General features: G+C 35.4%; 1 protein-coding gene across 2 annotated transcripts in view; it reads left to right on the top strand.

Annotated features, from left to right (window-relative positions):
* The window catches only part of LOC149237701 (uncharacterized), a 492,469-nt gene that overhangs the window by 179,834 nt on the left and 298,372 nt on the right, over positions 1–14,263 (top strand). For both annotated transcript variants that reach the window (XM_089372754.1, XM_089372755.1), the window contains exons 12-18: positions 4,100–4,195; positions 4,394–4,495; positions 7,682–7,747; positions 8,116–8,211; positions 8,333–8,440; positions 11,235–11,348; positions 11,480–11,566. In XM_089372754.1, the coding sequence (XP_089228880.1) occupies positions 4,100–4,195; positions 4,394–4,495; positions 7,682–7,747; positions 8,116–8,211; positions 8,333–8,440; positions 11,235–11,348; positions 11,480–11,566 (669 nt within the window). The remainder of the gene's footprint in view (positions 1–4,099; positions 4,196–4,393; positions 4,496–7,681; positions 7,748–8,115; positions 8,212–8,332; positions 8,441–11,234; positions 11,349–11,479; positions 11,567–14,263) is intronic.

The following is a 14,263-nucleotide window of genomic DNA, read 5'->3' as shown; positions in this document are numbered from 1 at the left end:
GAGGTTGAGAATTTTATTGTGAATATTGTAAAATATTTTGTAAATATTTTTTTACTAACCCTTGTAATTATCTTCCATTGGACATATAGCCATTTAGGATTTTATTTTTCATTTTCTTGTGAGACGTCTATGGTTTTTGAGCCCTTTTTTGTAGGTTGGTTATTTTCAAATCAAGGAAGAAACCCATTTTCTGAAGGTCCTTGCCCTCAACCAGCCTAAAAGGCTAGGGTTTGGGACTAATATTGCAAGCATTAAGAAGGCCGCAAGCCCTTTTAGGGCTAGATCTCATTGCAAATAAGGGTTTCACAATAAGGGTTTGGCATTTCAAATTTTGTTTGCAAATTTCTTGGGCTATAAATCATATTTTTGGCATAAATTCACTTGTTTTCATTGCAGAACTCATTGATCAAGTTTGGAGACCGAGAACGTTGAATTTTCAAGCCTATCTAGCTGGCTGCAAGGGATTGGAGAGCCTGAGGCCTTAGCCGCAGCCCTAAACAGGCCTTAGAGCCTTAGCCGCAGGCCTAAGAGGCTAGAAAGCCCTAGCCACAGACCATTTTTGGGCCATAGAACCGTAACACAGTCGTATTTCTTGCGTATAGCCCTAACAGAAGGCATTGCAGACTCAATTAATTCATTATAATTGAGTTTTGGCACTAACTTGTGGTGTTTGCAGGCCTAAACAGACTCTTGTTAGAGTTTGGGCATGGTTTTTTTTCATTAAGAAATTGACAGATACGAATCTGATCCATTGCAATTTGTGGACTAATTTTTGTTGCGGGCTTACAGATCACTTAAGAAGGGTTTTTTTCTCATTTTATTTTGGGGCTTGGGACTTCGTTTTTTCCATCAAAACTTGCCATATAGGCCTAGCCACAGGCATAGAGGCCCCTTTCTCCCTTGGCCGCATTCAATTTCAAGGTCTGATCGCTTGGTTTGTAGCCTAGGGATAACCCATTTGTGATTGCAAGTAGAGTGTGGACTGTGGAGTTTTCAAGAGGGTTTTGGCACATGTTTAAGGTGCAAGGACTCCAATTTGTGGTCCTTTCCTAGCATACTAGTCCTTGAGGCTAGGCCGCAGGCCTTTAGTGCCTTGTCGCTTCCAATTGTAACCTCATTGGTGACTGTCACATATCTGATCTGAAGCTCCTACACTGCAGACCCTAATCATCAAGTTTACATATCATAATCAGCCAACACTACTAAATTAACACATATTAATCACTAAAATATCCTAAAGTGTTTGGCTCTTATCTTTTCTGTTTGGGTTACCCATCTTAGTTATCAGGGAACTGATTCATCATTACAGTTGACTGGTCTTATTTTACAGAGGTCTGACCTGAAATTACAGTGGCATATTCACATTGTATTTAGCACTAAAATTGAACCATGAGCATTGGTTTCTCTTTCTGGCATTTGGTGGCTAATTGTGAATAATTCGAGGGCCGATTTCATCATTAAGTGACTGATATGCAACTGACTTCAAGCTACAGGAGTCTGATATCTCCTTACAGTTGCATCTTTCAAGTATACTTAATATCAAATTGCATATTGGCTATCGTTCCTTACTTTTGATGGTTAATTGCAGCAATCTTGTGAACTTATATACTATAACAGTGGACTGATTTTTGTTGACAGTGGTTTACTTGAGGTCTGGCACATGTTTGAAAGTTGATTATTGTGTACCTTTTGCATTTGGACAGCTAAAAGGATATTGGCATTGTTTTGGTTTCTCTCTTGTGACATATTGAAGGATATCCCATACTAACCACCTCTCTTTCTTCTCATCCTTAATTGCATTTCAAATTTGCATTCCAATGCATAGTTGTTCTCTCTTTGTTGCATTACATGATTAAAAGGTAGTTGCATTTGAATCTCTTTTCATCACTGTTAGCATTCTCATCTAAATTGTGCTTTGTAATCTTTAAAAGCTCTTCTTGTCCTGAATGACATATCTAATAAGTGAAAGAAGAATCCCAATAAGGCACATATAAGTAATTATTGCTATCATTGTTTCATTAAGTTATATTGAAGTATTTCTCTAATTGAAATTGCCACCTTATTTTGATCTTAGTGAGAGAATCTAATTTGCATATTGCATTTCTCACATCGTCTTGCATCTCATTTAACTGTGAGTTTCTAATCTTGCGACACTTGCAATTACCCACTAGTGTTCTTGTACTTGGTCACATTGCTAAATACTGTCTAAGTACAAACTTTATTCATCTTGCTGGCCATGTTTCACATCGCTCATACTTGATATTGTGCCATCTCATTGTACTAACATTTCCTTGCAGCATTACTTGTCTGGTACCTTGAAATATCTTTCATCATTGAGCAAGTCTTTAATCTATTTGGGCATTGTCATTAAGGCACTGGTGTCTTATTATTTCATCTTGAGTGTCATATTAATCTAATTGAATATATCTCTCACATTGCTCAACTTAATAATTCAACTTGCCTTCTAAATCCTTTCAAGTTACCAAGATAAGCGATTGCATCTCCTAGATTTGTTGTTTTCAACAGGTTTCCAATCAGTTTCTCATCTTTGAGGGACTACCCCCCTTAGCTTGCCTAGGAGATAGCTTAAATGGAAAGAGTAGGGAGAGTTGTTCCTTACAAAATGTTACCTTGTGGGGTTGGAAACATTTCCTACACTAGGGTGTACACCTCAGGCGACAACAGACAGTATTAGCGCATTTTTCGGGGCTGTGTCTACACAGATTTCGAGGGGATAAATTGTTAGCCCAAGGCACGAAATCCAAGGAGGGTTTGCTGGACTGACAGGCATGAGAATTGAGGTCTGAGTGCTGTAAAGTGGCACTCATTTCTATGCTGGAAAATCTGGAAGGTGGCCCGAAATTCTCGGCAGTGAATGCTGGACCTGTGGCACGAGTTCCTAGACTGATACAAATTTCTAGTAGCTGGACAGATTTATTAAAGGGAAGAGATAAATCCATGGATGTGTAATTTAATGCTGTGTAATTAGTTTTCTGAGATTAAAAGCAATAAAAATCCTCTTCTAGATTGGTTTTCCCATTGTGGGTTTTTCAAGGGTCTGAGATTGACCAAAGTATCAGTGTTCATTTTACGTGTATCCTTGTGTGATTTTATTATCAGCTGAAAAGTGAAAGTGAAAGTGAAGTAGAGGTAGCTCTTTAGTGTTTCAGCTCGAATTTGATATTCATGTTTATGTCATCATTTAACCATGGGGTTAGGCATTAAACAATGATGTGCAAAGTAAACTGAAACTGGGGTGGGCTACAACAACCTTAAGTTTTCTACACTAGGTTGTTCTAGTTAATGCTGGGTAGCATAGGCTAACATGTTACTGGAGGTTTGGTTTGCTTTATTCTGCTGATAACTGTTGGAAGATTGAAGAATGATCAAGTATGAAGTGTGTTCTGTGAAAACGTTGTTTAATGTTGTCATTGTACCTGTGACAATTCTTTTAGTTGTAATATGTATGGATGTAAGATTTGATTAATAATTTTATGGCATAGTAATTGAATAGCAAAGAAAGAAATCTCAATGCTACTTACTTTAATGGAAAAGCTAGTAAAATGTGAAGTACAGTCTATAGCTTCACATCCAAGAGGATTGGGGTGTTATGCAGGTACATCCAATGCAGCAAAGAATGCAAAACCGTCTTAAATTTATTAAAACAGGATGGATACTACAAAGTTTGATCTCAATAATAAGGAGACAAAATGGTTGTAGCTTTTTTGCAAATCATAATTGATCATTTGAAAATTCACAAAACTTGATTGTCTTTGTTGTGTATATCTTTGTATTCAATTCAATTATGGATACATCCTTGAAGAAAAAGAAAAGCCACATATAAAAATTATTGCCTCATTCTGGAGAAGTGCTTTACGGTTTGATTATAATATATGAGCATTATTTATGTTTCCATGGTTACTGGAATTGGTTTGTAATCTTGTTGAAATTCATTGATGTAACAATGCCTTCCACAGTTAACTTGAATTTGGCTTGAGCTTTGCTTGTTTGGTTGCTTAATTATAGACCTTTCTGAGACTTTTTATCTTTTTTATAAGTGAAAGATCCTTGAACTGAATGAAATTTTGCTCGGTTGCAGCTCATATTGGCCACTGTTCCTCTTTCAAAGGATAGTCCAGCTCCAAGTATTGTGACAGATAAGAACATCAAATTATTATTTGAAATGCAGACAAAGGTAACAGGAATTTCTTACATAATGTTGTATACCTTGCTGGTAATTTTCATTGTTTGGTAAGGCAGCACTGAAATGTCTCTCTGCAGCATACTAATAAATGTCTCAGGACAACTGAATCTGAGGACATACAGAGGAAAATTATTATATGATCAAATTCAGGTTTCTGGCTGATTTGTTTTTGGTTTGCTTGATGATCAGGTTGATGGAATTCGTGGAAACTACTCTGGTTCATTTGTATCTCTAAAGGATATTTGCATGAAGCCAGTTGGCGAAGACTGTGCCAGTGAGACTGTTTTACAAGTAAATATCCTTCCCTTGAATCTGCTTTGGTACATTTGAACAAAAGAGCTAGAAAGCCTATTAGAAAAGTCTGTGGAAGCATGAAAGAAATGTCAAAAAGAAGAAAATTATATTTTAAAATGTGCATTTATGTCCTTAATTGTTGATGTGTGTGCTTGTGTATTCAGTTCTTTATGTGTCACAGTTATATTGTCATTTTCATTTCCAAACGTTTTGAATTGTTTATTGCATAGTATTTGCCATGGTGGCATTTTCTTGAAGTTTTGGGGAGTAAGTCAAGATTAAAGATCAGAAAAGTTGCATAACTTCTGAATCAATACGAATTGACAGAAAATACCTTATCTACAAGGCTTTATTATGTGTAGGATGTATGGTGGTGAACTGGCATGCATAAATCCAATATGTAGTACAAATTAGAATTCGGTTGAGTAACATATAAGCACCAATTTGAAAATATTGGCCATCTGCCGTTGCATGGTGAACTGGCTTAAATTAGAGATATGGAACAGTCAACACCTGCTTGTTCATGTGGATTTGTACTTTTTAGTTGCATGTGAGGGGATGGCTCTGATATTTGGAAAGAGTGCAAATAGTGATGGTGTTTGAGCAAGTGTATGTGAGCCTTTGTGAAAGTTCACTTATGATGGCCTGCATCTATGTTGCACGAAGCGCCAAAATGTTTCGGAGTTTCCGAAATGGGTACATTTAGAAACGCTACCTCCCAAAAATGGAAACGTTGCCCGAAACATCATATATGTTTATATATAAAAAAAGAAATTTATAAATAAGTGAATAACAAATTATCTTGCAAGAAAAAAGGGAATAAGACCCATAGATGACAACTTAAAAGGAAAACCAAGTCTATATTAACTCTTATAGATGATTACATGATGGTCAAGTTTCAGCCGAGTTTCAGAGTTTCGCGTATGGGTATGTCCCGAAATGCCGGGTTCCTAGAAGTTTCGTGCAACATAGGCCTGCATGTTGCTTTTAGTAGGCATGAAAACTATCTATATATTTTCTAGGAGAAAACATATAATGTTTTGTGGCTCTCTCAAGAGTATTGCTACAAACTTCAAAGACAAATAATTTAACAAACAGGTCATCAGCACCTCTCTTCCAGGTATTAAACCTGATATCACATTAATGGTTGCTCTTATTTTTACACAGGTGTTTTAAAATGACATGTTTAAAAGATCATTGCAATCTTGCCTGCGAATAGAAATCAGTTGTTGACAGTCTCTTTGAAGTTTGGATATCAACATCCAATAGTTCATGATTCCTTATCTCCTCCTTGTGAGTAGTCAATGGTTCCTGAACCTACTTTGCTATATGTCGCCACCCAGACCCTTACTTTTATTGATAAATGTTCAAAATTACAAGTAAGAATGTCGAGCACCAATATCCCTTGTCAGCATGGTAGCTCCTTCACTTAGTTTTGGCCAGCTCTCCTCTGGCACAAGGGGGAAAACCCTAAGAAACCCTAAGCTTATAATATGACAAATACAAGGAATAATGGCATGAGTTTGCAGAACAAATCTGATTTCTGTTATGATGCATGAATAAATTTCAGATTTGTTACAACAAAGGAATTGTTGATTTTATAACTTTTTAGAGGTGGTTGAAAGGGAGATTAGTGCCTAAAATGATTTTGGGCATATTAAGTCTATAAGGCAGCAACTATGAGCTTCCGTTTAATGAGAATAGGAATGAATGCAGGCACAATTAACAATCTACAGCAGTCCTACCCTGCTGTCCACTAATACAGAAAATTCTTCTGAAAAACCAGAAATAAAGAGAAACTCTAAACACGCATTAGGGTGTGTTTATTGATAGATATGCAAATTTCCAGCTAGCGCAAGTTAACAAGGGAGTTACAACATAAACATTTCCAGCATCAAACACGAAGGAATTAAAGCAGAATAAACCACAATTTTTCTCTTGTAAATAAGGGAACAAAGTTATCCTGAATTCAGCCCTTCATAACACATTTGATGCAAGTATTTTTCAGCAAATTGAGTCAAACACATGCTAAAACCTCCAAATAACCTTCAATAAACTCCAAACAATAGTCTCTACTGTTTCCAGAAACTTTCAAGAATGAATACAAGAGGAGGAGCTTCTCTGATATAGAGTCCAAACTCTCAACCTCCTCAAATAAAATAATACTTTTGAAGAGTGAAATCCTAGATCCCTCCTAGGAAAGCACAAACAAATAGTATCTCCTAACTAGCTTCTACTGGCAATTCGATGATGATTAATAATATGCTAGATGATGGGTGGGCTTGCCACATGTTTCATCCTCAAGCAAAACATGTGCAATGACGCCTCCTCCAGATGGAGGACTTCGCTAGATCTCAAAATATGTGCAATAAAGTCCTAATCCATGGAATGTTCCACTAAAAGATGAAATGGAGCTCCCAAAATGCTAACCATAAGCTATAAATAGCTCAAAGGTTAGGACTTCTCCACACTAGGATCAACAAATTCATTCTCAAGGTATAACCATCGTCAAAATGTATGCCAGCATTAGATTCATACATAAGGTAGATGTGGTAATATAGATCTATGTGCAAAGTGCTCAAAATAAGTTCTAGTTGTGTTTATCTCCTAACTAGCTTCTACTGGCAATTCAACGATGATTAATAATATACTAGATGATGGGTGGGCTTGCCACATGTTTCATCCTCGAGCAAAACATGTACAATGACGCCTCCTCCAGATGGAGGACCTCGCTAGATCTCAAAATATGTGCAATAAAGTCCTAATCCATGGAATGTTCCACTAAAAGATGAAGTGGAGCTCCCAAAATGCCAACCATAAGCTATAAATAGCTCAAAGTTTAGGACTTCTCCACACTAGGGTCAACAAATTCATCCTCAAGGTATAACCATCGTCAAAATATATGCCAGAATTAGATCCATACATAAGGTAGATGTGGTAATATAGATCTATGTGCAAAGTGCTCAAAATAAGCTCTAGTTGTGTGTCCTTCTGTATGAAATTTCCTGTGCAATAGAACTTTTATTACAAAAATTTCTTTCTTTTTCTGACTACAGTATAATTGCTGATGATGAGGCATTGCCTTTTTGGGAAGAAATCTATTTGGCCATTTGTGTTCATTTCTGTACAAGGAGTTTTGTTGGATTGCTCAAACTGATTCAGCAATTTCTTTGTTTTTGGTAGTACTATAAAATGAAACCAGAACTCTTTGAAGAGGATGGCGCTTCACATGCAATGTTTTGCTTTGAGGTACATATCTGTCAAATAGCTACCTTAGCATCATTTGAATCTTTTTCAGATTGCAAATTTTTCTGATGTTAGAGTTTACAATGAAAAACAATACATTTCCTCTGAAACTTGAGCTGGTTTTTTGTTTAGGTAATGATGGTAAAGAGCTTTAATTTACTAATTTTTTTCCTTTCATTATTACCTGTTCCAGCTGTTCGTATTCAATTTTTTGCTCTTGTCAAAACCAAAATACTATCACAAAACAAAGGATACTAATTTTCTATATATGCTTCTTGAGTCTGGATCTGTTACAGTGAGTGTATATAGGCAGATTGAGCACTCATATATGGAATATCTACTCATTCATTCTTTCATTTGTCATGCGTCAGCATTACACATCTTCAGAGTCATGCCTGGGTGCATATCAGGCTCCTGTGGACCCAAGCACAATATTAGGGGGTTACACAGGAAGCAATTATTCACAGGTATTTTAATATTAACTGCAATAACATATGATATGCCATTTGATAGAATTTGCACTGGTTATGCTATTTTATTACGTGAATGATAAATTGATCGTTGCAGTCCTTTATTTTTCCCAAACAGGCTACTGCATTTGTGATCACATATCCCGTGAATAATGCTGTGGATGAGACAGGAAGTGAAAATGGAAAAGCTTTAGCATGGGAGAATTCTTTCATTCGTTTAGCTAAGGTGTGTTAGCAATCTCTTTGTAAGTGGTTTTGCTAAGAAGCTTTGACAATATTGATTTGTGAAATGTACGGCAATGAACAATAGAGACAAATTGGCTGATATTGTAGGAGAAGCTTTTGGTCAGAACCATTTGCCATCATGTAAGGCCAACAAGGCTTCAAGAAATAATCCAGAAAATGAACAGGTTACAGCTTCAAAGAATGGAAAATACAAAATCTTTGTTTTGGGACAAGACTGTTTTTAAAAGATTGCTGTAGAAAAGCCTGATTAATAGTTCATAGCACACTAACCAATGTTCTGTGATCCTTGCTGTGGCAATAATTGGCCGAAAACTGTGATGAAAGACCATAAAATGCCATTTTTGTGCAGATTGATTGTGTTCAAATCAGTGTTACCAAAATCTGGATATCCTGATAAAATCCCCAAATCGCGAGTTTTTCATCCAGACGAGTTTTACAACCAGACTCTTTTAATTTTGCCAAGTTTTTGCCGAATTTTTCGATTTTCTCCCAATTTTTATGGCTTTTTCAATTTTTGGACCCTTGCCGATTTATTCCCTAATGCGAATTTTGCAACATTGGTTCAAATGTAGGATGTTGCCTATGGCATTAGATTAATGCTGTCATGTTTTTGTATACCTGAACCCACCTCACTTTTCCTGCCTGAAATGGTTTTGGTATGAAAACTGGTACAAGTAACAAAAAGTTATGGAAAATGTTTCAGGGCCATTTCCAGAAACAGGAACATCCTGGAAATGTTTCTTGAACATTTTGAACAAAAAATGCTGTTTTCAGCATTTCATTGGGAAAATAAAATACAATTGCAGTTTTGGGGGACCCAAACCTTATGAGATCTATTGAGAAACTTATATCTAAGAAAATAACAGTGTCTTTAAGAAAACATTAACAAATTTGCGAAAAATAAGAATCAGCTTATAAAACTAGGGTTTCCAGGTTAATATATACTAGCTGCTGCAACTGGGCTTGTGTAAACTGATTTCCATTTTTGTATTATATATTTATATATTATATCTGTTTCCATGTTTGAGAAAATTCTGTAGGAGCCATTTCCAAAAGGTGTACCTGTTTTGTAATTGTTCTCTTGTCCATACAATGTGAGAAGATTAAATATTTTCCTCTTGAAGCAATTTGAAGAACAAATTGGCCTGCTCTATAAACTGGAAAATGTGCATTAAATGCCACTAGGATAAACATTTCTGAAAAACTAACAAAATATTAATGATTGTTACAAATGAGGCATTCTTTTGCATTCATGCATCAAAGGTGTTTTGGAATTATCACCAGCTCAGTTGCAGAATATAAGTGCAAAATTGCTACTGCCATCCTAACTATCTATTTTCTGCATGTTTAATACTAAGTTACTGGAAACTCCTGAAGAATTTGCCAGAAACGCGGATCCCCGTTTCCGATACAGAAACTGATACGATTCTTGCCCGAAACGTTGTAAAAACGATTTTGTGCCGTTGGAAACTTTAGATTTGGAATTGGATACGTTTCCAAGGGATTTAATTGTGATCGGAATCCACCCTTAAAATGTTAAAAAGCGTGAAAATTTGTATTGCCATAAATAAATAATAAAAATGAAGAAATCAGATTTGCAAATAAACTCACTATAAACACAGCCTCATAAAGTCTCTTCTAAATCTTTAAAAACAACGACACTCCATATATTTATCAAGGATTCTTACTAAGAATAAGATAGATGTTCAAAACTGCAAATAAAAGGGTTTGATGAATGTCTTCGTAAAGAGATTTATTTGAGCGATTAATTTTCATTTCGGTTAAAGTTTTGTTAATTGTCATTGATTTTGCTCTTGATTTCATAAATCCCTCCAATATAACAAATCATCTCTAGCCAATCTTGTGCTTGCATATAGTCAAGAGACCAAGCTGACATTGAGAAGATTGAAATGTTGAAATAGGTCTTGACAGAATACCCCAATGATCCCATGGGCCTTTTAATTGTCATGCAAGGAAGATAGATATCATCTGCCATGCATGACACATTCTTTGAAGGAGTTGGACCCGAAAGCACAAAGGCTGTAGCATTTCTGATTGCATTCCTAATGATGATGATAATATGTTGAATGTTATAATAATCACTAATGATGCCAATGTTTATGCCGAATTGATGATGATGATTTGTTTATGTTGAACTCATGACGGTTATTATGTATTTTTAGATATAGAATCTAGATTCTAAAAGATGAATGGTAATATGAAATATATATATATATATATATATATATATATATATATATATATATATATATATATATATTCACACATGCCGTTTCCTTGCCGTATTGTATCCTGATATTTTGAAAATTTGTCGTATCCGTTTCAAACCCTGCATTCGTATCCATTTCAGTGCAACTTAGGTTTAATATGCTGGTTTTTAAATATGTATGGAATTCATTTGTGCATTCTGATTTTAACATTTTTACTTGTTTGCCACTTTTGAAAGGCTTAATTTTGTTTTTTTCCAGATAAGAATATAATTTGCTCCTTAGTTTCTTCTGTACCACAATTTCTGTTATTACTTATTGTGCTTGTGTTATGATCTGTAGCATTTTCTTTATTCCACAGTTATAAACTTATATGGGCTTCCTAATGTTTTCCATATTGCCATATCTGGATATTTTGCTGATATTTGACCATGTAAATCAGTATTTTTCAATATTCAATAAGAAGTGTTATTCTGTACTCAGTTATTGACTTAAGCAAGGAATATATGTGTTATTCTAGTCTTACTTTGTTTTGCTGATGGACAGGAAGAACTTGTTCCAATGGCAGAGTCACACAATCTCACTCTTGCATTTTCGGCGGAAAGTTCTATCCAGGAAGAACTCAAGAGAGAGAGTACTGCTGATATCATAACTATATTGGTGAGTGTTCCATTAATGTTGTATATTTTTTTCATTACAAACTGAAACGTTGTGTATGCAAGAAATTGCATGCATTCCTTGAGATTGTTTTCTTAGTATGAATATTTATCATCTGTTGGCTTTGATAACAGATCAGCTATGTTGTGATGTTTGCCTACATATCAGTGACATTAGGTGATATTTCACCACACATATCACCTGTCTATGTTTCTTCAAAGGTAAGCTGCCAACTGAAGCATCCTTTATCTTTGTTTGATGAAGATGACAATAGTATATAACTGCCTATGGATTATTCACATTTCCTTAACATATCCCGTAGGAGTTGGACACCATTCTTTTTAGTAAAATTGTTCAATATATTTGTAAAAGGTGTTGATGCTCTCGAAAGAATGTACAAAGGCTGCATGGAAACTCATGCACATCCCATTAACAAATATTGGAAATGGGAAAAATGAAATGACATGAAACATAACAGATTTCTGGAGTGGGAATGGCCAGGGTTTAGCAAAGGAAGGATACCTGGGGCAGATATGTTAGGAAGTTGCAAGAAAAGGGAAATGCCATGAAATGGGCTTCTGGGAAAGGGGGAGTCATACCAAATAACATCTTATCATGCTCTAGACATTTTCATAGAGTATGAAAATAATTAATGTGGTAGAGATAAAACCAATCTTACAACAAGATTCTGTGATATGGGGACATGAGAATGTGCCTGTGGGGGGATGTGTGTAGGCATCCCCCAATCCTTAGGGAATGCGATAGGGGATTTCAGGGTCCCTGACATCGGAACCCTTCCCCCATATATTAAATGTTTGAAAAATGTAAATGGTAAGAGTTAAAAAAATATAAGAAATAATACACCACATTTTTATTAAATAATGAATCACCAATAATCGTTGATCAATCACAAATCTGAAACTGATTCAATTTGAATTAAATAATGACATTGCCCTTATGTTCTATTTGTTGTCAACAATTTTTTTTCTGCTTGGTCATTTGTGTGTTGTTGAAGATGAGTGGTTAGTCACAATGAGAAATGAACGAGGAAAGGAAGGTGAGGGAGGTGTTTTATAGGGCAGGATTGTGGTGTAGGGTCATGTGAAACACTTAGTGGTACTGTAGTACTGGCATATATTGTGTAATATTTTGCTGGGTAATTAATTACTATTAATTACCTTAAGCTTAATTTACTTAGTTGATAGAATTCTAAGTGTTGAGAAACCCAGTGTAATAGAAACAAGCACTTAATTTTTGTTTTTGATAATTACTTGTGAAAATTAGATGTCTTCTTATTACTTCTTATGTCTTCTTCATCAAGCAATGATACATTTGTTCAATCGTAGAGATTACAATGAGACAAGAGACACCAGAAATTAGGCCAGTGGCCCAGGCAAAACCCATGAGGGGAAAACCCAGCAATCCTTTCCTTATAGAATCAGATTAAAATGAGAGATATCCAAGCCAAGTCCAATATGAAACTGCCACCAAGATACCAAGTCAACCCCTCCTTTAAGTCAACCTCAAAAGTCAAAGTCAATGCTAGTCAAACTGCTTCAACTCTGGTCAAACTTCAGAATTTTGGACCTGCAACTAGGGCTGATTTTCAGCCTGTAATTACCTCAGAAAATTTTGGCCTTTTCACAGAAAGACAGTCCTTCACATGTGTGAGATGTAACAGTTAAAGATTTGGTTAAGGAGGGAAATATTCTTCTTGTTTTGACTTGCCTTCTATCTCCTTTTACTCGGCTTCTTCTCTTCTTCGCTTGGTTCATAAATATTTCTTGTGATGATGAGTGAATGTGTTCCATAGAGGTCAAATTTGTCTCTTATATATAGCTGTCCAGGAGGGTCGAATAGGTGCCATTTTGAGGGCTAGGCCGACCTATCGAAGGAGGAATGACTTGGTAATCTTTTGGACGTATGACTCATAATAAAAATTCAAATTCTCTTTCTTTTAAATGTCCAAATGGGACATGTCATAAATAATTTTTCTTTTGACTCAAAAATAAATTCTTTTGACTCTAGCATGAAGAACATGCTTGGCAAAACAAAATAAATACATCAATGATAAATATACATTATGAAGACCGAACCTAGTTACAATTTCAACACTAAGCCTAACTGATTTTTCTATTAAGCTATTCAACAGACATTCCTCTGTAGCGAATTCAGGAAATTCACATATCAGACAAAGATACATGAAATGAGGAAGTTCCTTACCAGCACATGCTTCCCTAGTCATTCCTTCATTCTTCTTCTATACTTTCTAACTATAAAATTCAATCTTAATGTTAAGTGATTTCAATTCTTAGACACAGGAGCAGGAGCTTCGACTTTTGTTGAAAGTTGAAAATATAGTCAAATTCTATCTTCTCTGAGTGAGGTTTGATCTGTCTGATTCCACCACCAAATCTCCTGAAATGGGGTTATTTCTTTAATTGTTAATGTTAAATTGAAGTTGATGAAAGTTCATAACAAGTTTGTGAGACTTTGACTTGGCAAAAACTTGACCAGCTTGGGACTTAGTGATGCATCAGAACTTGGTTCAAGACTTGATGAAACTCAGCAAATAGGAAAAAAAAAAACTCAAAAAATATCGGAAAATTTTGCTGAAAAAAAAATAACATTTCCACTATAAAACAATAATTTATCTATCAATTAGTGTCATCAAATATGATAATAAAAAAATTTCCACTTGAATTTTGTCTCAGTAGTTGAAGTTTGAAACAAATAAAAATTCAAATAGTTTGCAATCTGTGTCTAATACTACCAAGTTCAACAATTCAACTACCATACCATATAAATCAGGACATAATCATAAAGTCAAAATAGACAATGCATCTAATTCCGAGTATCATTTACTGGCATGAAGGATGCCTAGCATATTGCTTGAAGTTGTAGTGGCTAACCAACAC

This window comes from Pinus tabuliformis, chromosome 8 (genome assembly GCF_031772625.1).
Source record: "Pinus tabuliformis cultivar Carrire ecotype Pingquan chromosome 8, CPIR1, whole genome shotgun sequence".
In the NCBI taxonomy this organism is placed as follows: Eukaryota; Viridiplantae; Streptophyta; class Pinopsida; order Pinales; family Pinaceae; genus Pinus; species Pinus tabuliformis.
This window is presented reverse-complemented; position numbering and strand designations above follow the sequence as displayed.